General features: G+C 41.3%; 1 protein-coding gene across 1 annotated transcript in view; it reads left to right on the forward strand.

Annotated features, from left to right (window-relative positions):
* The window catches only part of PRUNE2 (prune homolog 2 with BCH domain), a 135,213-nt gene extending 112,087 nt beyond the window's left edge, over positions 1-23,126 (forward strand). The window contains 10 exon segments of the mRNA XM_033164828.1: positions 696-917; positions 6,138-6,314; positions 9,352-9,454; positions 11,387-11,518; positions 11,787-11,873; positions 12,703-12,801; positions 15,442-15,477; positions 15,987-16,019; positions 19,089-19,136; positions 22,314-23,126. Of these exon segments, the coding sequence (XP_033020719.1) occupies positions 696-917; positions 6,138-6,314; positions 9,352-9,454; positions 11,387-11,518; positions 11,787-11,873; positions 12,703-12,801; positions 15,442-15,477; positions 15,987-16,019; positions 19,089-19,136; positions 22,314-22,344 (968 nt within the window). The 3' untranslated portion in view covers positions 22,345-23,126.
* The last annotated feature ends 691 nt before the right edge of the window (positions 23,127-23,817 follow it).

Genomic DNA, 23,817 nt, shown 5'->3' on the forward strand with positions numbered 1-23,817 from the left:
CCATTTACTCCACACAGCACAGATGTGTAGGATAGGTCTAGACAGCAGTAGCCCAGGATTCCAGATAAGACTTGCAGGCTCCAGAAAATGACAGAGACGTACTAGAGCAGTCCTGAAAGGCCCATCTAGCTATTTATCTATGCTAACCACAACACAACGTCTTTGCTGTAATACCATCTCCTCTATTCCCCCACCTCCACTCTCTTTCATCAGTGTGGTGTAGTGGTTAAGAGCGGTAGACTCGTTATCTGGGGAACCGGGTTCGCGTCTCCGCTCCTCCACATGCAGCTGCTGGGTGACCTTGGGCTAGTCACACTTCTTCGAAGTCTCTCAGCCCCACTCACCTCACAGAGTGTTTGTTGTGGGGGAGGAAGGGAAAGGAGAATGTTAGCTGCTTTGAGACTCCTTCGGGTAGTGAAAAGCGGGATATCAAATCCAAACACCACTTCTTCTTCTTCTTCTTCTTCTTCTTCTTCTTCTTCTTCTTCTTCTTCTATATAAATTTAAATCCTTGAGTGTTTGAATGTAATTTCTTTAGGTACATTTTTATTATATGGTAATACTTTTTTTTCAAAATTTTGATGGAAATATTATAGTTCCATATGGCTGGCTGGGGCAGAATTATTTAAATGTTATTCAATGTAATAGTTTTTTTTATCTAAAACAGAGATTATTTTATCTTCACACTTATTCAGAACCTCCCAATTCTCTAGATTTCAATGGTTCCAACCCCAGAAGGATAAAACTCACAGCTCCGAATATCAATCTCTCTTTGGACCAAAGTGAAGGATCTGTCCTTTCTGATGATAACCAAGACACTCCAGATGAAATTGACATCAATGTAGATGACCTGGACACACCAGATGAAGCAGATTCTTTTGAATATGCTGGGCATGGAAATGAATTAAACTGGGAAGGTAAAGTAGCATGCAAAGTGATGAAATGTGCATTTTCTATATTATTTTTAGGAAGGCTTAGCAGTGGGAAAGTGATTCTCACTCTAGGGCTTCAGCTGTCAACTCAGCTGTGTGTTCAGAAACGAACACAGATTCTGAGTCTCATGCATTCTGCTTTCACTATAGTAATGATTTCAAGTCAGATATCAAGATCGCAGTGTTCCATCAGTCATTTAGTTACATTAATTGATTTTGAAAGACTAAAAATGAGCCTCCGGTTAAGTGGGCAGCAGATTTCTTAGCCAAAAATATTCTTTTTAATTTTAGCACTCTAAAAATGGCAGGCGGCAGTCCTAGCTTATCACATAGAAAGAAATGTATCTTCTAAGATGATCTTGTTATAGCACACATGCCATAAAGAAAGTAAGATTTATTTGCTTTTGATATATTGTTTTTACTCATGTGCAAATGTAATCTGTTATCCTACACACATTTAAATGGGACTAAGCCTCAATGAAAACAGTGGACTTTACTTCTGAGTAGTCATGTATAGGATTGCACTGTTAAATTGATTACTGGTAAATCATCAGCAGCAAACCTGAGGGCTTCCAGATGTTGTTGGACTCCAACTCTCAGCAACCTCAGCTAATGGTCCTGGTTGATGGGTATTGTAACCCATCAACACCTTGGGGGGGGTACAGATTCCCCAGCCAGGGATTAAATGTCTGAAACTCACACAATTTAGTGGACTAAGATTGCTTTACTGTCTGCAGTGCTAGTTACTATGATTTATCAAAATCAGCTTTAGGCATTAACTGTTTGAAGTTTTGCAGTAATTTCTTGGAACAGCACAAATGTTTCACCTTTTCTGCAACTATCAGCTAATTGCATATCAGTACTAAGAACAATGGTGCTTATACAACTCACAGGCATTTTCACAGATCAAGTGGTTTAAGCAACTTATACCGGTAGTTAATAGACTCAGAAATTTGTCACTGGAGAAACTCAGGGTAGACTTTCACCTGGAAAGGCACCAGTCATTAGCTCACATCAAACTATGCTCTGCTTCTGTCTTGATGCCCACTGCAGCTAAATGAAACTACCCAGTTCTTATTGAATTTTTATTTATCACATTTATATCCCACCTGTTTCTCCAAGTTGCTCAAGGTGGCATACATGGTTTTCCATCATTCCTCATTCTTGTGGAATCCCACTTTTCTGCACATAGGCTGTTTATGAGCTTTGCATTGTGAGCATAAGTTTGGGCACAAAATACTTCTCACTTTGTAGTTTTCACCTTGTTTGTAGAGACCAATATTGAAGCCATTCCAATTTTTTACACATCAACACATCCCATTACTGCAAGGATCTAGCTTGGAAATCATGCAAGCGAGTGGTCTTGCAACTGGTATCTGTAATGCACTGAACTGCTCCACATACTGAACCAGACAAAGATTCACACGACCACCCTTAACTTCAATAACAATAATGGGGCCATAGCTGACTAAGTTCTATGCAGAGTAAACCAATTAAAATTAATAGATCCAAGTTACTAATATACTTTGCTTTCTAGGGGTGGAATTCAACATACTGCTAAGTGGAGTATGTGTGCATGAAACTAGGTCTGCTTGCACAGTGGGATTTCTCCCTTCCCCTCACCCCGCCACGCCAAACCTGTTCTGGGGTTCCCCCACCCCTCCAGAGCAGACTTAGGGGGTGCAAGGAGGGAGGAGAGGCAGGGACAGTCCCATTGCGTGAGCAGACCTTGTTCAGTGCATGCAACAACTTAGTTGCATTCTACCCAATGGGTCTACTCTGAGTATGACTAACTTTGGATTCAACCCAAGAATATTGATATAAGCCAGATACAAAAGTTGTGTTTATAGTACAATACCAATAGGTCTCCTCAGAGGTTGATTTTACTCTGCTTTTGTCTGCTGTGCCATAGGAATCCAGGTAGAGACAAAGGAGTGATTTTATCTCATTCTCTGTGCCATTGCTAATATCCAGCTCTTCATCCCCACCCCCACTGCTAGCAATTAGGCTTTCCCTCAATTTACATTATTCCTGCACACAATCAGTGCTTAAATGTTTGAAGCCAAGCATCAGCTAAGTGTTTTATTGGATTGCAGCCCACATTTTGTATCTTCTGTATTTCTCCACATGGGTACAATGTAGTCTGGCAGATTTATCAGTGCCGTAAATTGTTCACCATCTCGTACCTGTCTATAATAGGCTACAGACAGTTGGATTCGATGTAGCTAGCAAACAAAATGGTTTTTTGCTTCCTAGAGTTTGAAAAGCTACTCGGGATGAGATATCAGCTAATATTTTTGGTCTACAAAGTGCTCCTATTTTGAAACAGAAATATTACAAAGCTGTTCAGAAAGAATGAATGTAATGCAAGGAGAAGCTGAACTGTGAAGCCAGGCTATGGGGCATAGTATCCAAAGCAGGTTACTATTTCGGAACCTGAGCCAGAAGATCCCACAAGTGCTTCTCCCCTTCTCTGGCAGTAAAAACGTGGTAATAGTAAATAAATAGCAGTTTGTTCCACTTTCATGGCACCCAGAATCTGCTGCCTGAGGCGGCTGTTCTTACTCTGCCTAGGAAATATAAGATCATATATCTTAACCTCCCTCTTAAAATGATTCTGAAGACACAACTCACTAACTATGTGGATGGAAGAATTACTGGGCCTAGTTAATAAGAATATTAAAAGTCCCTGCTGAGTCAGACCAAAGGTCCACCAATCTCATCATCCTGCCTATTGACAGAGAGCAAACAGATGCCTCAGAGAGGCCCACAAGCCAGGTGTGTGAAAAAGCAGCTGTGAGAATAATTTGATGCAAAGCAGTCCAGATTTTTAATTAGTTTGTCTATTTACTCCAAAAATGCTGACTGAAAAGGTTCCCAATGCATTTTGATTAGACTGACTCTATTTGTAAGGTAGCCTTAAAAGGGACACATGCCTATGTTAAGACTTATACTGTATTTAAAGGAAGCTTGTGTCACTAATGCTTATGTGCTTTTTAGAAGCATGTTTAGTGGGACAGCAGAGCTAAAAATATCGCCCATTGTCATTCTCCCTCACCCACACATACTTAATCAGCATATTTAAGCAAATGTTGTCATCTTCCAGCCCTTGTCCAGGCCCATTTTAAAATGAACTGCTTATATGGAACTACCTGTGCTCTGTGTATAGGAAGGCACAGCTTGAGTTGAAGCACAGCTGGAAGAGGATGCACTGAGCAGTTGCTGAGGCAAATAGGAAGATGCAGTCATGATGCCATTGGTGCGTGCCTGACAGCAGAGTCTTAATGGCATCTATTCTGCTTAGTTTGCAGCCTGCCTTCTCAACTATCAAACTCAACAGCAGTCTGTGGTGTAGTGGTTAAGGGCGGTAGACTGGCAATCTGGTGAACCGGGTTCGCGTCTCCGCTCCTCCACATGCAGCTGCTGGGTGACCTTGGGCTAGTCACACTTCTTGGAAGTCTCTCAGCCCCACTCACCTCACAGAGTGTTTGTTGTGGGGGAGGAAGGGAAAGGAGAATGTTAGCCGCTTTGAGACCCCTTCGGGTAGTGATAAAGCGGGATATCAAATCCAAACTTTTCTTCTTCTTCTCCAGCACGTGCACATTCCCTTCCCCCTTAGCTGCCACTCGGAGGCAGCAGCTTGATGTTGCTGTCTACTGCTTGCTCAGGGCAGGCCCAGTGTACTTCTTAGGGATAGTTCTAAAACTGATAGATCCTCATCTCTGGGTCAGAAGGTGGCAACTCTGGAATTAACCAGCAGTGAAGATCAAGCTGGGAGGCCCTTCATTTGTTACTGTATGGTTGGCTGTGCCTGAGGAACTTGTCTTTAGGCTTGGAATGAAGGCATATCATACAGAATGAAGCTTTGGGTACAGGAAGATAAACATTTCTACTTTTAATTGTTGGGTAGGAAAAACAAATTTGCCAGATTCAACTTATGACACATAGGTGGGGTGGAAATCTGTAGTTGCTGAAATTCTGTTGACTGCCCTTATACAAACAGCCTCACCCAACTTTGCAGAGGAGATGTTGGCCAGCCTTTGGAGGCATAACATGTAGTTCCACTCTACACTAGCAAAAGCACTACAACCCTTTGATGGTACCTGTGTGTGAGGTAATAAAAATTCGACTTAAGCCAATTTGCATGTGCAGCACAATCATGCGATACAGATCTCACTGAACAGAATCTCTTTACAATGCAGCTGCAGGGATGCTGTGTTTGAATCCTCATAAAAACTGCATTCTTGAATATTTAGAAGCTAAAGACGGCTATAAACATTGGATATTCCTTGGACTGTATATTGGGAACACTCCATGAATTTTGAATGCTCTTCAACTGCAGCCTCTACCATATGTAGGCCCAACCTCAATTTCTGGGAACAGCCCAGTAAGTGCAACTAGATAGCCAGATGTCCAGGCTGAATAAGGATAGCTCTGTAATGTGCCATATGTCTCCCCTACCCCATACAAGTGAAAGAGCCAGCGGCTACTGTCAAAGGTTGGATCTACTAACATATGGCATGCACAACCATGATCCAAACACTTTATTTTAGGCTCAAAATAATTGATGTCCAACTTAGTTATTTCATGCAGTTAATGCACCACTAATCCAAACCATAGATAAACATTATGTATTTGGCTCTCATCTGGGATTAGTTTTCTCAGTAATTGCGCAAGAAACAGTTCCATGTTGTTTTGATAAGCAAGGAAGGGAAGGAACAAAAGTCAATCCTAAACAACTGGTCCAGAAGGAGGCCATTCTGTTTTCTGAAACGCCATCTGTACAAAGGAGCACACAAGTAGGAAGTTGACAACCTCAAATTTACCTCCAGACATTGTAATATTGTGTAATAAACAGTCTTATACACTCCAACATAACACAGGCATTTTCAATGCAGCCGATGTTTCTTCTTGGATATTCACAAACAGCAGTGTCTGTATGGTTCAAACTCATTTGCAAGCTAAATCCATCACCCCTGTATTAAATCATACTAAAACAGGAGTGTAGGTTTGATCATTAGTCTTTTAAAATTACAGGGCCATTCTGATCTTAATTTTTTTTTAAAGGAGTCGAGAATAGTGTAATTAAGTTCATGGCAGGATGCCATGGTCTCATAAGTAAAAACGTATTTGATGATGTTTCTCCAGATGTCAGTAATAACCTGCCACTTTATTCTCTCTTTCACCTGCCTCTGCACTCCTCAGAAGAGCAGCCGGCCATTAAGGAAGCTTCCCAAGAGGAATCTGAAGCAATCCCAGAATATACTGCTGAGGAAGAGCGAGAAGACAACCGGTTATGGAGAACAGTTGTCATAGGAGAACATGAGCAGAGGATCGACATGAAAGCCATTGAGCCTTATAAAAGGGTCATTTCTCATGGAGGTGGGATTGTTCTACATTACGGTTTTAGTGGCATGGAACAAAAAAGCCATTCACCCACCCCAAATAGAAAACAATACTCTTTTTATTAATATTCTTATCTCATAAGATCCAAATTTAGACTAAGTTTTCATTAAGGAAAGAAACAGGCCTGGTTCTACATGCCCAGTGAATTCCTTGTCTATTGAGAGATCTATTCTGAAGCTGTAGCAGCAATCTGTTTACCATTAATTACTTTTATTTTATGTTTAAAACACTTCATTTTCCAGGACTAGTTTACATAGTTACAAAGGAAAGGTTTAAGGAAGGAAAAAAAACTAGTTCATAGTGCATTTATAGATTTAAATATTACAGGAACAATTGACTCACTTGTGTTGGTGTTCAAGTTATTTCGGCCTGCCAACGAAAGTTGTCACCTTTACTCAAAGAACGTGGCTACCTTTTAGATTTTTAGTTGTCTTGTCTTGTGCCCTAACTGAATCAACTCATTCCAGAGCAGTTTCTCTGACTTCATATGGTACGTGGATTGAGGATGACAGTCATCCTGTCCTCACTAGGTCACAACACGGAGAGGCTGATGTGCGCTTTTCAAAGAGCCAAGGAAGTAGAACAGAACTGGCTTCTGTGACCCACCTCCTCTTCCAAGCATGAATCTGTTATGCTTTACAGGAGAGAGTGAGGAGAACAGACAGAAGGACTAAGGCAGGAGAGTCAGTGTTCATCAAGCCTCCACCCTGGAGACACTTTCCAGTCTTAGCTAGACTTCAGTCCTGGAACAAGTTGAGCTAATAACAGCATATTATTGGCCATGTGCAGAGCATGACTGAGTAGCCATAACCAGTTCCCACAGGCCTGTTTATTATTGGGAAGGTCTTCAAAGCAAGCTTGAGAACCTGACAACTCTGATTTTAGCACCCAACTGATGACGCGGGTGGCTCTGTGGGTTAAACCAGAGCCTAGGGTTTGTCAATCAGAAGGTCAGCGGTTTGAATCTGTTAGAGATTTCAGAGTTGCCTACGTGCAGAAATGCAGCTGTCTATCTCCAAGCAATTAACTAGTTGGCAGAAAGCCCAGATCTGCTCTCTCTCAGACCCTTAGCAACGACCTGTGATTGGTCAGTGAGTTCCTAAAGACTCAGCTCTGTGTGAGAGCTGTGTGGTTAGTGTGTGGTGCAGGTGTTGGTGTGGAGAAAGTGATCAGTGTAGAGAGAGAGAGACAGAGAGGAAAAGATTTTATGTTTTGTTTCTTTTATTTTGTAAAGTCTGTAAATAGTAACTTATGGATGCTAGTTGCTTCAATAAATACTGTATATAGTTATCCAGTGAGTTTCTGAGTTCCTGCGTTGTGCTGTCCAGTCAATTACACAACAGCCAGAAGCTTCCAGAAAAGTCTGCGTCTAACTCTGCGGTGTCCAGGAATACGTTATACTCCTGACACTAAATCTTAAGAGAATCCCCGTGACGGGGTGAGCTCCCGTTGCTCAGTCCCTGCTCCTGCTAACCTAGCAGTTCAAAAGCATGTCAAAGTGCAAGCAGATAAATAGGTACCGCTCCGGCGGGAAGGTAACGCCGTTTCCGTGTGCTGCTCTGGTTCGCCAGAAGCGGCTTAGTCATGCTGGCCACATGACTCGGAAGCTGTATGCAGGTTCCCTCAGCCAGTAAAGCGAGATGAGTGCCGCAACCCCAGAGTCGTCTGCGACTGGACCTAATGGTCAGTGGTCCCTTTATCTTTACCTTTAATGACCATAACAGACTGCAAGAAACAAAAAAAATCCATTAGAGATTTTGAATTGCTTCCTGTTCTGTGTGACTAAAAATGTAATGCTGCGCATAACATTTGGTGAATTTTATAAAGTTGTAGAAAGGTTACGTTACTTCATCCCCTTCTGAGAACGCTCATTGTGGTAAAGCTGGAAAGCTTCTGCTATACTGTGAAAGAATTATAGACTTGTGGTAACAGGAGGGGTTTTTTTTATTGGTGGTAGCAGTGTGGCGGAATTCCCCACTTTGCAGTTCTTTTAAAAACGAAAAAAGGTGCTGGTATTCCATACGATTGAGTACCCCCAGGGGGAAAAAAGCACTGCCTAATCTGGGGTTGTTGTTGTTGTTGTTGTTGTTGTTGTTGTTGTTGTTGTTGTTTTTGGAGTGGGGAGGTAGTGGAATGCAAAGGCCATTTGAAATATCCATAGCACTCCTTCACTAATCTCCCACAATGGGTCAGTGTGGAAATTTTCAAGGCAGGCTGTTCACTGTTCAATATGGACACTAGATAAACCCTGATTGGGGGAAAGGTGGGTTCAATCCCAGAGCAGGCTGATTCTGCAGACACTTTTGAAGAAGATGGAACTTGGAGCTAGGATTTATTTTTATTTTATTCATTTATTGAATTTCTCCTCCCAGTGATGCCCAGGGTGGCAGCAACAAGACAATCCAATTAAAAATAAATTAAAGAAAACATTTAAAACATTTTATAACTTTAGGAACATCTAAGACAAAAGTTCATTTGCAACTCTCTAGAACTGTATTGCTTAAACATATTTTGGGTGCTTCCAGGCTGTCGTTATTTTCAGATGGGATTCAATCACATACCAGCAAATTTGTGTTGTACAATTATAGTTGATTGGGAAATTTTGCATAACAAACCTGCTTACCCAAAAGATCAGACTTTTTGCAATAAGGAAATGGGTGCGTTGTGGAACAACACTTGCTTCGACAGAATGCCATCTGACCTTCCCATTAGCAAATCAGAAGGAAAGTTCATTAAATAACCTATGTTTCTTAATCTCCCTTTAAACAAATCAGGAATGAAGAAGAGGTCTGGAAGCAGCCTTTGTGACTCTTCTTGCCCTCTGCAAAGAATAGAGCTGTGACCTTTCGGTTACACAAGACCTGCTCTCATGCACTTTCTGCTCCCAGAAAATACAGAGTGTATGCATGTGCATAGATATTCAGCAGCTGTGAGGCCGGCCAGGTTGCTTTCTAGAGATTGTTCTGTTAAGCGTACTTTATGAGAAACAAATGCATTTTTGTTTCTTCCACAGGATACTATGGGGATGGTGTAAATGCCATCATTGTGTTTGCTGCATGTATTCTGCCAGACAGCAGTCGAACTGATTACAACTATGTCATGGAAAACCTTTTCCTGTGAGTGATGAGGCATGAACAATGTGGCCATCATGTCTTTGAAGTTAATGCCTGCAACTGTGTTGTGATAGATAACAATCTTATTTGAGAGATAAGCTGAAGGTTTAAAAGTGACCTAAATGCATCAGAAATGTGTGTTCATTTGTCATTTAATGCTTCTCTGTGAAACAGACGTTTGGTTTGTGCACAGAAAGGAAAAAAAATAGAATTAGAGCATATTGATCTGTGTGCCTCCTTCCTGCTATTCTCCAAGGTTTGTAATATGTCTGTGCTGTTTTGGGCTAGAATCACCCAGAGATAACAGACCAAGACCCATAATCATAACTCTTTTTCTCTTGCTTCACTACTGGTGATAGAATTTGTCCTAACTGAATGTTTGAAGGACTATTCATACATGACAGTTCATACACAAAAGCCAGTGAATGCCATCTTCCAACCTTTGACCCTGGTACTCATCATCATCATTCTTTATTCAACTGTCAGTCAGGGAAAAAAATACATTTATCCATACAAAATTAAAACATCTAAAACATCTACAGGAACTTTAGAATAAAACATAGCCAACACTAACATGAAGCTATACAGATAAACCCATGTCAATGCAATCAATTTTAGTCTTACAATGCTTAAGAGCTAGAAAAAGAAATTTGGCCACCAAGGAAGCTGTTTTCCCCGTAACATTATTCAACAAATATAAAACCTGTCTTTCTCTGGATAGAGAGCTAAGTTGAGATAAGAGGGGGGCTATAAGATTTTGCCTGAAATCTGTATAGAAAGGGCAGTTCAGGAGAGACCCTGGTACTTAATCCCATATATTGGCACTGAGGCTGCTTCTCGTGACGTTTTCCTATGCCACTTGGATATTAGAGGAAAGGAGGAATCGGGAGAATCATATCAGAAGAGCCATGCTAGCTAAATTGGAAATGAGGCTTATAAGACCCCACCCCACCCCCACCCCCATGCACCTCAGTCCCACTCACTGAAACTCCTTCCTGCATTCAGCTTATCATAAGTGGAAGAGCTATGGCAAAGTGACTCTTATGTCACCCACTGTTAAGTATGAATTCAGCCATGCTCTGGTTCAAATAAGGAATGGCTTCCTTGATCTCCATTTAACCTGCCACTGCTGAAATAATAAAACTTCAGTCTCAAATGTTGACCATATTGTGGATTAAGCATGAGGCAAGTCTTCTGGTTGAATTTCCAGACTAAAGCCCTGCCACTCATTGTGTCCTGGGGTTTCTACACTTATTTTCTGACTTCCCTGGCAATGGAAGCAGGTGTGGACGTTTCCCTGCTGTTTGTTTGTGCTCCCACTGTCCTAACAAATAAATTTAGTATGGCCCTCTTGGTTAAATATCGCACACACCTAGAGGGTATCCGTGCCAGTTTTGACACGTGCCACATGTGTAGTTATTTAGCGTATAAATGTAGCACATCTGGGTTGGATTGGTACATATGGTACTGCAGAGGCGGATTTAGGGTAGCATGACCAGTTCACCCACACTGGACACTGAGCTGAATGTGGGCTGCAGGGGGTGCTGCAACAATGACTTAGAAGGGAAGGTGTGTGTGTGGGGGGGGGGGGTGCTGCTGAAATATGAAAGCCCAAGGGCAAATCTACACTTGTTGTTTATAACATTAAAAACGTGTTGTTAAAATGTGACACCAGATGGAGCCACCGGCAATGGGAAACTGCTATTAAGCACTATAGAACGTTAGTTTAAAAAGTGCTTAGAAGACCAATGTTGATCCAGCCCAAGTCTGCCACTGACTACGGGAGCCCTATTGGTTAATAGTGAAATTTATGAAAACTTTAGCCGTTGCTTATATCACAAGATTGTACTCTTTTGAAGAGCAAAGAATAGGTTTTGAACAATTTTTTTGTTGTCCTCCTCTCCTCACTCATTTTCTCGCTCTGTTTCCGTTTAGATATGTAATAAGTACCTTGGAGCTCATGGTTGCTGAAGACTATATGATTGTTTACTTGAACGGAGCCACACCAAGGAGAAAGATGCCAGGACTGGGATGGATGAAAAGATGTTACCAGATGATTGACAGGCGGTCTGTAGCTCATGGCTTGCTTTCTATCTATTGTCTGGCTTTCCACACCTGTTATTTTAAAGCCCTCTCCCCATTTCTCCTTCAATATACTAATATATGCAGGAGCTAGTTTCACACATGCCACTAAATGCTAGAGAAAAAGGGCATTTGGTGTGGCGTGTCAAAAGTGCATGAATCCTGACTAGGGCAGAAGATGCACATGACCAAGATTTTTCTTGGGCAATATATAATGCTTTGAAGGCTTAAATGTGTTTCTTTTCAAACGCAGGTTAAGGAAGAACTTGAAATCCTTCATCATTGTTCACCCCTCTTGGTTTATCAGAACAATTTTAGCAGTGATACGGCCTTTTATAAGGTAATAGTTCCAAACTCTTACAAGTGCTGAGATTGTGCCTGGTCAGAGGTCCTTCTAAAGCTGTTTTTGTTATCAGAAGAAGAGAAATGGACAAGAAAAATGTCATGAGGGAAGCCATCAAATGGTTTATTCAAAATACCTCCAAGAGAAACTGTTACTGTGCGACAGCTGATGGTATGCTGGTAAAAAGTGTGAGCTGTGAGCTAAGGAGTCCTTATCCTAATCTTATCCCAGCAATGAGTTTAGTAGTAGATTTAAGACAGGGTGTCCAGTTTGGCCTGAGAGGTCATTCCCTCCAAAACCAAGGCCAGCTGTCAAACAGCAGGAGATATCAGCCGATGGGCTCCTGTTCTGCATTAGGTGCATCCACCAGTCACCCACAGGGAACTGGTGCACAGCCAAAGGATCACAATTTAATCTCCCATTCATCAACTGATGAGCATGGGGAATGTGCTGGCAAAACAGAACCCCCTCTCCACCCCTGTGGGTCAACTTTTACAGGTGGGGGTCCCAGGCCAAAAAAGCTCCCCACCCCTCAGGTGAATCATTAGCATTCAACCTCATCCTTCCCCTTCTACAAAATGAGGGTAGCTGTGTCAACCCACATTGCCATGCTCATGTGTGGGCTCCTAATCTCCATGATGCTCCTGTAAAAACACTAAGTATATACTGAAGATATAGTGAAGGAGTGTTCACATGTGAAACTTAAAAGTGATTGATTCAGCTTTTTGTTATTGAACATGGAAAACTATCATGGCACTCGGTATCTTGCATATTTGTGAATGTATCTTATTTATTTATTTATTTAATGGTACTTTTGTGTTTTCAGCTCAAAATTCAGCAGTAAGATAAAATACGTGAGCACTTTGGCAGAGCTCAGTGAACTAATTCCAATGGAATATGTAAATATCCCTGAAAGTATTGTCAAGTAAGTGAAAAACAATAAGAGAATAATAATTAGAAATGTTACCTTTATGAAACTAAATAATTGCTATTTTAGGGAGCAGTCTTATGCTCCCAGGGAGGTAGGCTGAGGGGCTACTGAATACAGTGGTGCCCCGCTAGACGAATGCCTTGCTAGACGAAAAACTCGCTAGACGAAGGCATTTGTCTAGCGGAAGGCTGCCCCTTCCGCTAGACAAATGCCAAAAGTCTATGGGGCTGCATCGAAAGACGAAAAATTTTCGTCTTTTTTTTCGTTTTGCGGAGCGCGGCTGCCATTGCCGCTCCGCAAGACGAAAAACCCGCTAGACGAAAATTTTCGCAGAACGAATTATTTTCGTCTAGCGGGGCACCACTGTACTGTGAACCTCCCTCTATGGAGAGGGAGGCACACAGTATCCAGTAGCCCCTCTGGGGGTGGATAAGGAGGTGGATCCACAGAGATGTCTTTGCTACAGCAGCAGAAAGATCAACCTCCATCACTCTGGTGGAATTGGCTGGAAAAAGGTAGGTGCGGAAGACTTTGGACCAAAGACCCAAGGCCCTCCCTATTGCCCTGACATACCCCCCCCCACAAACCCATACAAGTGAGACAAACTACACCAGCCCTGGAGGTACTGGCATAGTTATTTTCCCTCCTGCTGAAACAAGCGGGGATTGTTCAAAACAAAAGAGGGGGAAAGAAAGCTTCTCCTGTTTGTCTGTCCTTGCTGGTGCAAGCCCAAAAGGGTTCAGAGATAGTTCCTGTGCCATGGACTCTTTCTCTCTCTCCCTGCCGCACCTCTCCATGGGTACCTAGTCTGCAACACACTCCTCATTCTGATCCAAAGGTACAGTCAGGCTCAGGGGCTCGATTCAGACTGGCTCAATTCCACAACTGCTTTTTCTCTAAAATACATGTGGGCAGTTTATGAGGGTGTTTCCCTGCAGGTGTGAACAGTGTAACATGTAGTTAGCTCTAAAGCATGAAGATATGAACAGGATAAATGGACTTGGTTGTATAGTAAAATTGTGTTCAAATGGGGGCATCACCTCTTACGTTATTTTATTAGAACTGATTTTGCACAGAAGCTGGGCTGTGAAGACAGAAGTCCCTGATTTAGATCTCACCTCTGCCATATAATTAATTAGGTGGCCTTAGGCAAGCAACCATTTTTCACTCCCTGTCACTCCCCTATTCTGTGTCTCGGGATTAATACTACTAGTAATAATTTGTCTCTCTTGACATATTTTTTAATAAAAGAAGCTAAGAGAGCTCATAATTAGCTAGAAATATGTGGAGACTTCAGATTTTGAATATAAGTCCTGAGAAATATGTTGGAAAATAAGGAGGTTCTGTTCTGAAAATATTATCTTGCCAATTGTTGGGAAATAATAAAGTTGAAAGGGGATGATAACCAGAGATAGCATGAATGTCACAAATTAGGGTGTTCCATTAATAGATAAATCAGATTGAAAATTTGGAAGATAGCAAATTGCTAGTCTGAGGAAATTTAAAATCTAATACTTCCAAGGTTCTTATCTCTTTTGTTTCTTTTTTCTTTTCCTACATATTTCTCTCATTGAAAAGTTCTCTTCTTTATAAATAATAGCCATGTTGCACCATGTGGAAGACCTAGATTTGGCATGTTGCAATCAGCCTCCCTTCTCATTTCCCCATCACCTGACAGGCAACTAAGATGTCAGGTTTTTAAACAGATGACATATATTTAAAATGTACCCATCACTGCAGAGACTAAAGAGTTGAAATCTCCTTACAAACAGCAGAGGAAGACCTGATTAAGGTTTAAAACATCACAATAAAAGATGTTGGCTAAAGCCCAAAGAAACATGATCTGATGATACATGGACATGTTTACATTTCTTCTAAAGATCATCAGTGTAAACAATGAAAACTGGGCTCTGCTGAGGTGCAATCCCATAGGCATTAAAAGGGAGGTGGAACCAAGGTAGAAAGGCATATGGGCCCATTGTTATACATTAAAATATCTACATGTGGTGCCTTATTTCTGAACAGATAAAGATTCTGGAAGTGTGGCATTTCCTCTGTTTGACAAATCCCTGGACAACCATATCAGGTGTTGAAATAATCATAACTTGTTGGTCTCACTCCAAAAAGCTGGAATAACATACCCATTTCTAACTGTGTGCATAGTGGCTCTGGATGTGAACATGCAGAGCCTCCAGCCAATTGAATAAGGTCCAAATGAGCATAACTGTGTGGATGCAAGTCCACATTTTGATGCCATCTGCATTCACATCAGCAGCAGGTACAAAACCCAGCTTCTGCTTCCCTGTTGGTCCAAGAAGCATTTTTTTTTCTACTGCTGCCTGAAGTTATAATTCAGAAGAGATTTTCAAAGACACAAAATCATTATTGGAATATTAATGGTATCTCGGGATTCTCTCTTTGGTTTGCAAAGCTGTTGTGGGGAAAAGAAGGCATTCCATGCCATTTCCTTCTTACAGCAGGTTATCTCCCATAGCTCTACATTTAAACTAGCTGATGTATTAATAATAGGTTCCTTGTTCATTTAAATATAGAGGTGAAATACTTGGCATAAAGGTGGCAATTGGATATCATTTGACCTTTGTTTTTGTCCTTCACCCACTTTTATCTTGAAAGGTATGAAGAAGACAGGTCCTTTCAGAGAAGAGTAAGGTAACACTCTTGCTCTGCTGCAGCTTGTGTTGATGTTTCTGACTGTGAGGAAGTGCGATAGACTGACTATTACAGGCACAAAAGAACTCCCATAGCTCTGTATAATGGAACTCTGTTGATGAGTTCCATTGAGTTCAGCCTTCTTTATAACTAAAGAATGCTAAATAGGAAAAATATGTGACTTTGCCTGCAGCTGCTAACTTAAATCACGTTAGTTACAGCACTGTTGCCGTCTTTGTACAGCAATGCATGCCACAGGCACCCATGCCCTGCTACCACCTCCAGAGTAACTAAATATATGAAACGTGAAACTTATAGATAGGTCAATGACACCATAGGGAACTGAAGATCTGTAACACTGGGGCAGAATTTTGAAAAGCATGTACCTCGCTTGATCTTTGTTCTGCTTTTGGCCTGCTTCTGTCTTATGCTCTGCTCGCCTCTTCTTCTCCTCCCCCCCCCCCCCGCTGCCCCTGCCCTGGAAACTTCTGTAACTTTTATTCATGCAGACTGGATGAAGAGCTGAGGGAAGCATCAGCAAAGTAAGACAGCATTCTGGTAATCAGTGGCATTATATCTGTTTCAAGGAAGCAGTGCTATTTTGTACATGCCTACTCAGTAACAATCCCATTGAGTTCAATGGGACTTATTCCAAGGTTGGTGTGTATCATTGAACTCTATGCACTTATCACTAAGCTCATTCAAAAATCACAGCCAGCTTTCTCCAACCCAATGCCCTCCAGATACTTGGGACTACAACTTCCATCATCCCTGACCACTGGCCAGGCTGGCTGGGGCTGATAGGAGTTCTCACCCCAAACACCGTGAGAGTACCAGATTGGAGAAATACATTTACTTGATAAAAATAGGTCCCATTGATTTGATTGAAACATACCTCTTAATCAGATTTGTTCCTTAAATAAACTGTTCCTTTTACTTGGATTCCTTGTTGACCTTTGTAAAACACACACACATGTTTATACTTATTTACTTAGCTATGCAGGCCTCTAATATAATATCTGGCAAATTGCTTGAAAATAAATACTTTGTAGGAGACCAGTTGATCCTGTTCACAAACTCTAAATCAGACTGAGCCAGCTGAAGGTCATTGGGAATTATCTAAAGACTACATTCTCACCTACCTCCAGGCCTTTCTTTTGTCACAGGTAGTGGTTAAGAGAATATAGCATGGTATTTCTTGTCACAAAGCCACAGATCATTAGATTTGATGCTGGTAACAACCCTGACAACTCTTATGTTAGAGGAAGTGGTTTGGCTATGCTTTGGCTGTCACAACTATTGCATGAGCTTTAGAAGCCTTTGTTTCTTTGAGGACAACTAATGATGCTGTTACAGAAGCTGTGCGGATCAAAGTCTACCTTTCCAAAAGCATAAGCGGCCAGAAGATTACTTTATTACACAATTTTGAGCTCTACCGCTAAGTTCTGAAGCTTGTAGTCACTTTGAATGGTGCTCAGAACTGGAGCAAAGCCAATCTGCAATCCTGTTTATACAATGTAACCCCAGTAACCCCAGCACCATTCATGATGATTACATATGAAGTTTCCTGGATTACATCAACAAAGCTGGCTTCATGGTGGTTGGATGTATTTACAGTGGCACACAGACACCTCCTGTTGGTGCTGCTCTACCACATCTGGCCAGGGTGGCTAATATTGGTACATCAGCACCTGAGATTTACAGAGGGAAGCGTAATATTTTAATGATCAGAAACTTTTTGGATGTAGCACGTAGCCTTTTTTATGCATGCCTATCCAGAGTTAAGTGAATAGAATGCAGCTTACTCCCCTGTGGGGGACTCCCTGGTCCTGAATGGGGTAACTGTGCCCCTAAAGGACCAAGCCTGGGGGTCATTTTGGACTCACAGCTGTCCATGGAGGTGCAGGTTAACTCTGTATCCAGGGCAACTGCCTACCAGCTCCATCTGGTATGCTGGCTGAAACCCTACCTGCCTGCGCCCTGTCTCACCAGAGTGGTACATGCTCTGGTTATCTCCCACTTCAACTACTGCAATGTGCTCTACATGGGGCTACCTTTGAAGGTAACTCAGAAACTACAACTAATCCAGAATGCGGCAGCTAGACTGGTGACTGGGAATGGCCGCCAGGACCATATAACACTGGTCCTATCTACATTGGCTCCTGGTATGTTTCCGAGCACAATTCAAAGTGCCTTTAAAGCCCTAATGATGATCAAGGGTCTGGAAACCAAGCCTTATGGGGGATGGTTGAAGGAGCTGGGTATGTTTACCCTGGAAAGGAGAAGACTAAGAGATGATAGCCATCTTCAAATATCTGAAAGGCTGTCACATGGAAGAGGGAACAAGCTTGTTTTCTCCTGCTCTGGGGGGTAGGACTCAAACCAATGGTTTCAAGTGACAAGAAAGGAGATTCTGACTAAACATCAGGAAGACCTTTCTGACAGTAAGAACTGATCAACAGTGGGGCGGTCTCCCTTGGGAGGTTTGGATTCTCCTTCATTGGTTGGGTGGTCATCTGTCATGGATGCTTCAGTTGAGATTCCTGCATTGCATGGGGTTGGACTAGATGACCCTTGGGGTACCTTCCACCCCCATCTTTAAGCCCGGACACTGAGATCTGGCTCTGAGGGCCTTCTGGCAGTTCCCTCACTGCCAGAAGTGAATTATTATTATTATTATTATTATTATTATTATTATTATTATTAGTTACAGGGAACCAGGCAGATGGCCTTCTCAGTAGTGGTGCCTGCCCTCCCACCAGATGTCAAGAGATAAACAATTATATGACAAATAGAAGACATCTGAAGGCAGCCCTGTTTTGGGGAGTTTTAAATGTTTCATTATGTTTTATGGGAAGTTTTTAATTTTTGATGTTTTATCATGTTTTTAATATTCTGTTGGGAGCCACCCAGAGTGGCTGGGGAGGCCCGGCCAGATGGGCACGGTATAAGCAGTGTTATAATAATAACAACAGCTTTATTAATTAGATACCACCCACCCATCTGACTGGGTTGCCCTAGCCACTTTAGGTGGCTCCCAACGAAGTATTAAAAGCACAATAAAATATCAACCAGTGCTATTTTTTTAGAAAAATAGGTGCCAGAACTCACCATGAACACCTCCCTTGTTCTCTTATAATGGCAATGGCACCCACCTGAGAGGGGCCAGAACTGAATTCCAGTGAGTTCCAGCTGAAAAAAGACCTGGGTATAACCATAAGTTGTTGTTGTTGTTGTTGTTGCTACTCCCAGGCAACTGTTTAGAATAAGTTGTTAATGTATTTAACCTTGCACACCCTTAAAGACTTTTTAAAGTGGCTGATTCCAATGGGATAGCCGTGTTAGTCTGTTTCAACGAAAAATGTGTCTTCTGGCATCTTAAAGACAATCAGGTTTATTATGGCATACAGTTTTGTGGGCTCAGCAAAGGGCATTTCTTTTTGCCTCTATAATCACTTCATGCAGCTGAGGAAGTGAACTCGGCCCACAAAACTGTATGCCTCGCCTTAATATATTTCTTATGTTTAAAATAAATGAATTACTTCCCTAAATGTCTAAAAAGAGGGTTGTGTGTGTGTGTTTTACTACTGTTCATTTCCACTTGTCTTCAGAGCAAGCTGTCTTTCAAATGAGCCAGAAATAACTTCAGTCCAGCAGGAGTAAGAATTTACAATTAATTATGGCATTACATTTCCATTTTATTTCATGATCATGCAGTGTAAGAGACGCTGAAGAACTGGGTAAACTCCAGGTGGTCTGTTCCAAATCCATATACTTACATGGTTTGTCTAGCTAGCTTTTTCTAGTGCTGCTAGAAAATAACTCATTATTTTTTAAAAAATGCAATGGTACACTTTTAAATAATTCACCTTTTAAATATGTGCACTATTCTGTGCTGCCCACATATGGGAAAGATCTCCAAACATCAGGTTGAAATGGTAAACAGGTTAGTCCATGCAACCTATCTGATTGACTTATAGAACACAAGTAAAATGATTTGCAGCATTCATATACCGGTACTTTTAATGACGTCTTTCTAGAGTCTACCCAGTCCTCCTTCCAAAGTCTTTTCCATCCAGGTCTCTTCCCATTTGCCTGCATTTGTAGTTTGAATAGCAAATGCTGTCTTCAAAAAAGCAGATGCATTTTGCATGTTTCAAATTTCTTTCTCTAGTTCGGGAAATAGCTCTCCAGAATAAATGTTTACTTCTCAAGGTAAATATCAGCAACAAGAGTGCACTTGGTTGTAGTTCTTTATTCCACATTAAGATGGATAGGATAGGATAGGATAGGATAGGATAGGATAGGATAGGATAGGATAGATAAGATGTCATACTGTAAACAAACCAAAGGTCTAGGGCCCTAGTACAAGAAAGTTAGTCATCACTAAACACCATTGAAATCAACGGGACAGGTGAATCGTAACTAATTAAGACCCATTAATTTTAATGGGACGCAAGTACAACTTGCTTTAGGGTTGTAAGGTATAGATTCTTCTTGCTTCTCGTTTTTGACAATGCATATAGATTTGTATTGATTGAGTTGGACACTGGTTTTTGTAGGGAGGGTGTGAATGAAATTTATCTCTGTGCATCTTTGTAAAGTTCAGGCAGTACTGTATTGGTCTGAATATAAGCCTCACTTTTCCCCCAAATTCCAACTGAAAAGTTAAAAGTGAAGCTTATATTTGCGACCTTATGGTATGCAGCCAGGAGCGTGGGGCAAAAAGCACCAGGAGTGTGGCAAAGCGGCTCCCGCCCTGTGCATAGTCCCCCGTCCTCTCCCCCAAGGCCAGGAAGGGGAAAGGCCGCCAGCAACACAACACGGCTCCCCCCCCTCCAGGTATGTAGCCAGGAGCAGTGAGGAATGGAACAGCTTATATTTGAGTGTTTTTTCTTTTTTTCTCCCCCCCCTCCAATTTTAAAGGTGTGGCTTATATTCAGGTGCGGCTTATATTCAGGCCAATACGGGTTTTAAAAAGAACGGGCATACTATTCTTGTTCATCACTGATTATCCTGGATGACGTTACATCTAGGAGTAGTTCATAAATAAAGACTACAACTCTTTCAGATTACCGGAAGAGTAAAGCACTAACTCTCCCCTATATATGGGTTGCATTGTTTCTGCCTTGTCCCATAACCTCTCCCCACTATAAATTGGGGAGCTTGGTACCTGCATACCTTCAACATAACATTCTACCATTGCATCTCTTTTCTCTAGTGGACACTATTTCTTTTTTAAAGTCCTACTTTACAGTAGCAACATAGGGAGAAGTGTAAAGGGATAGCCAGAAACAACCAAACCACACACACTGGAAAATAAAAAGTTGAACACCATACCCTCCAACATGTTGACTCCCAAAACTGGGACACACTTCTTCCTGTCCGTGCCCCACATGAGTCATGTGACTCCTGCAAAATGGGTGGTCAGACCATCACACAAGTGCTATAAAACAGGCAGCTACTCACTTTTGTTTTCAGAAAGGTAAGCAATTTAGAATGGCTGCTTTTCAGATTTTTCAAGCTGAAGTGTCATCCCAGCTACTTTTTGGGATTGCAATATGGATGCAAGCATATAATAATGATTTAGATGTGATATACTCAAGTTTCTTGAGACGTATCCTGGGGCTCTCAAGTTCAATCTAGTATGAGACAATGTGTGCAGAACTAGGTATAAAACACACGATGGAATATTGGGTGTGGGCCAGCACTATAAAATACTGGTTGCATTGCCATTTCCATTGCCAACTTTCTAGCCTGCTTTCTGACTTACTTAAGGACTCTTATATATTCAGAGGGTTCCAACTCTTACATAGCAAAATCAGATCTATTGGTATTGACTTGGAACCATTGTATAATTCAAGTGAGCAATATATTTATCATAATATTCAATCAAGATTAAGGGACGTTGAAAAACAAAACATCGAGTCAGCTGTAAATAGAATTTTCTCCCCCAAGTTCTATGGTTTACATCCAACAGATCACAGGGTTACCTACGTATATTTCAAAATTAATAATTCCAGTCCAACGCATGGCCCAACTTGAACGTTTTCCCCTCAGCTTTTGTCAAGGGCAGATATTTAAACATCCCCAGAAACAATAGACTTTGCAGATGTGCCAGACACAGTAGAACATATTATTTTCTACTGTCCATTGTACAACCAGCTATGCAAATGTGTGCTATCCCCTTTTCTGGGTAGCCTAATATCATGGCACAATGAAAATATCAAATTCTATCTGTCTGAAATTGACCTGGAAGTAACTGCAAGGGTAGCTGAGTTTTTATCAATAGTATCCCTTATAGTGGTGTATGACACTATTTAGTGGGAAGAAACTCAAATGAAAACTCTTGTTATTACATATTTTTACAAGGCTGTTTATTTGTATATATTTTAAAATTTTATATATGCATGTTTTATTTACAATGCCTAATAAAGGTTTGGTGAAGTAGTAAGTTAGCATATCTATGATCTCATCAAGTATATTTACATTGGTGTTGCCATTTTTTATAAAACTATCCATCACAATATTACCTGAGTAACGTTAGGAGTACTGAAATGTTGTGCATGTTTTATTCCTGTTCAGTTGCATGTTTGTTCTTTTTGAACTGTTGACTCAAAAGAGGCTCCAGGCATGATTAGCGCATTCCTGAAGAAGGTGGGCAGAGCATTTTAATAGAGCCCAGAAAATGGTTGGGGTGTCTGGCTTGGGCCATGGGACAAACACTACTTGGGACTCCTACGAATGCACCCTGCCCTGTGCTCTTTAGAGGAATATACACATGCACCAATAAACATATACCGTACTAAATGTTTTCTTCTTTTTTTTCTCTAAAGGATTGACATGACATTGAAAGGAAATCCCTAACTTCCTTGGCAAAGTGGACAAGAGAATGTTCGTTAGTTTGGTGTGCCTGAGCCTCGAGGATGGGGACAATTTGGGTTTCTCATTTGAGCACAATCCTCCAGGATTACCCCTGTGCACCAGCCTCATTTCTTTCCATGAGGCCTGTTGGTGCAAGAATAGTTCCTGGTAGATTGCAACCTTTGTTCTCTGATCACTCAGTGCCATTCAGAGTTTTCTGAAGTAAAATAAAAAAATAATATGTAGGGCTGCTATTGCCAAATAGGCAGCAACGTGCAGATTTGTGCATTACCTTCAGAAGTGTTCCCTGCAATATGCATTTCCCCCCAGTTCTGATTTTTGCCATCAGTGTGCCTCATCCGTGATTCTGTACGTTTGATTTACTGTTCCATTTTGGCTTCAGCGTATTAACATATCTGTGCCAAGTTACATTAGTAATGTTAATTTCCCTTTAACAATGCCCCAGTCCAGTGGCTCCAGTGCATTGGGCTCAATGGGCTCACTTAGGCACGCAGAATTTTGTGCAAGGAGAGACTCAGATTGCTCCCTTCCTTGCTTTATGAAAGTACAAACACACATTGCTTCTTAGAAGAATTTGGGGAGCTTGAGCTCACATGGAGTGTTACATGTGCTTCAGAGACTTCACTGATCTTGGTTTGCCACCATTAGCTATAATTCCACTCCTTTGTTCCTAAAAAATTCTTAGTATTTTTCTTTCTTCCACTACATCTCAAAAGCAGGCACTACGCGGGACTATTCTTGATCACAACAGTGCCATGAATAACAAGGATGGAATCCCCCCCCCTTAGTTTTATGTGTTGTTAAGGAAACAGGAAGTCCCCAGAGAAGTTAATGCTTGCAGAAGCAAAAGATACTCCTTGTATGAATGAGAACATGTATGGACCTCAGTGAGTTCTCAGACTGAAAGGATGCAGGAAGAGAGGAAACATATGCTGAGGTCATCAGAGAGTATGCTGAGATATCAGCCCCAAAGAGAAAATAAAGCTTCTCTTTTAATTTGATTGCGGTACCAGTTGTCATCACTAACAAAGTACCAAATTCAAAACTTCATGCTAACTAAAGTACTGCACAGTAACAAACACCCCTCTGTTGAGAGGGAAAACCCTAGCAATTCTAAAACACACTAGTTTATTTTCAAATGGTGGTGACCAATTAATTAATTTGCCAGACTGAAAATAGAATGCTGAGTTGTGTGGGGTTTATTTAATCAAAAAGTGGATGCTATTAGACATAAAATGTTCATAGTAGCTCTTTGTAATAAATTTAGTCACTAGTTATTATGATCTTACTCCAGAAATATAGCTTCAAGTAGATAAATCAATATACTGTATTACTAACCATCATTTGTCATTAGTCATCTGTAGTCATTACGACAGGCAGGGCTGGTAGTGGTTGCCATTATCTCCATTCACATATACTGTATTTTTCGCTCCATAAGACACACTTTTTTCCTCC

Source organism: Lacerta agilis, chromosome 11 (assembly GCF_009819535.1).
Source record: "Lacerta agilis isolate rLacAgi1 chromosome 11, rLacAgi1.pri, whole genome shotgun sequence".
In the NCBI taxonomy this organism is placed as follows: Eukaryota; Metazoa; Chordata; class Lepidosauria; order Squamata; family Lacertidae; genus Lacerta; species Lacerta agilis.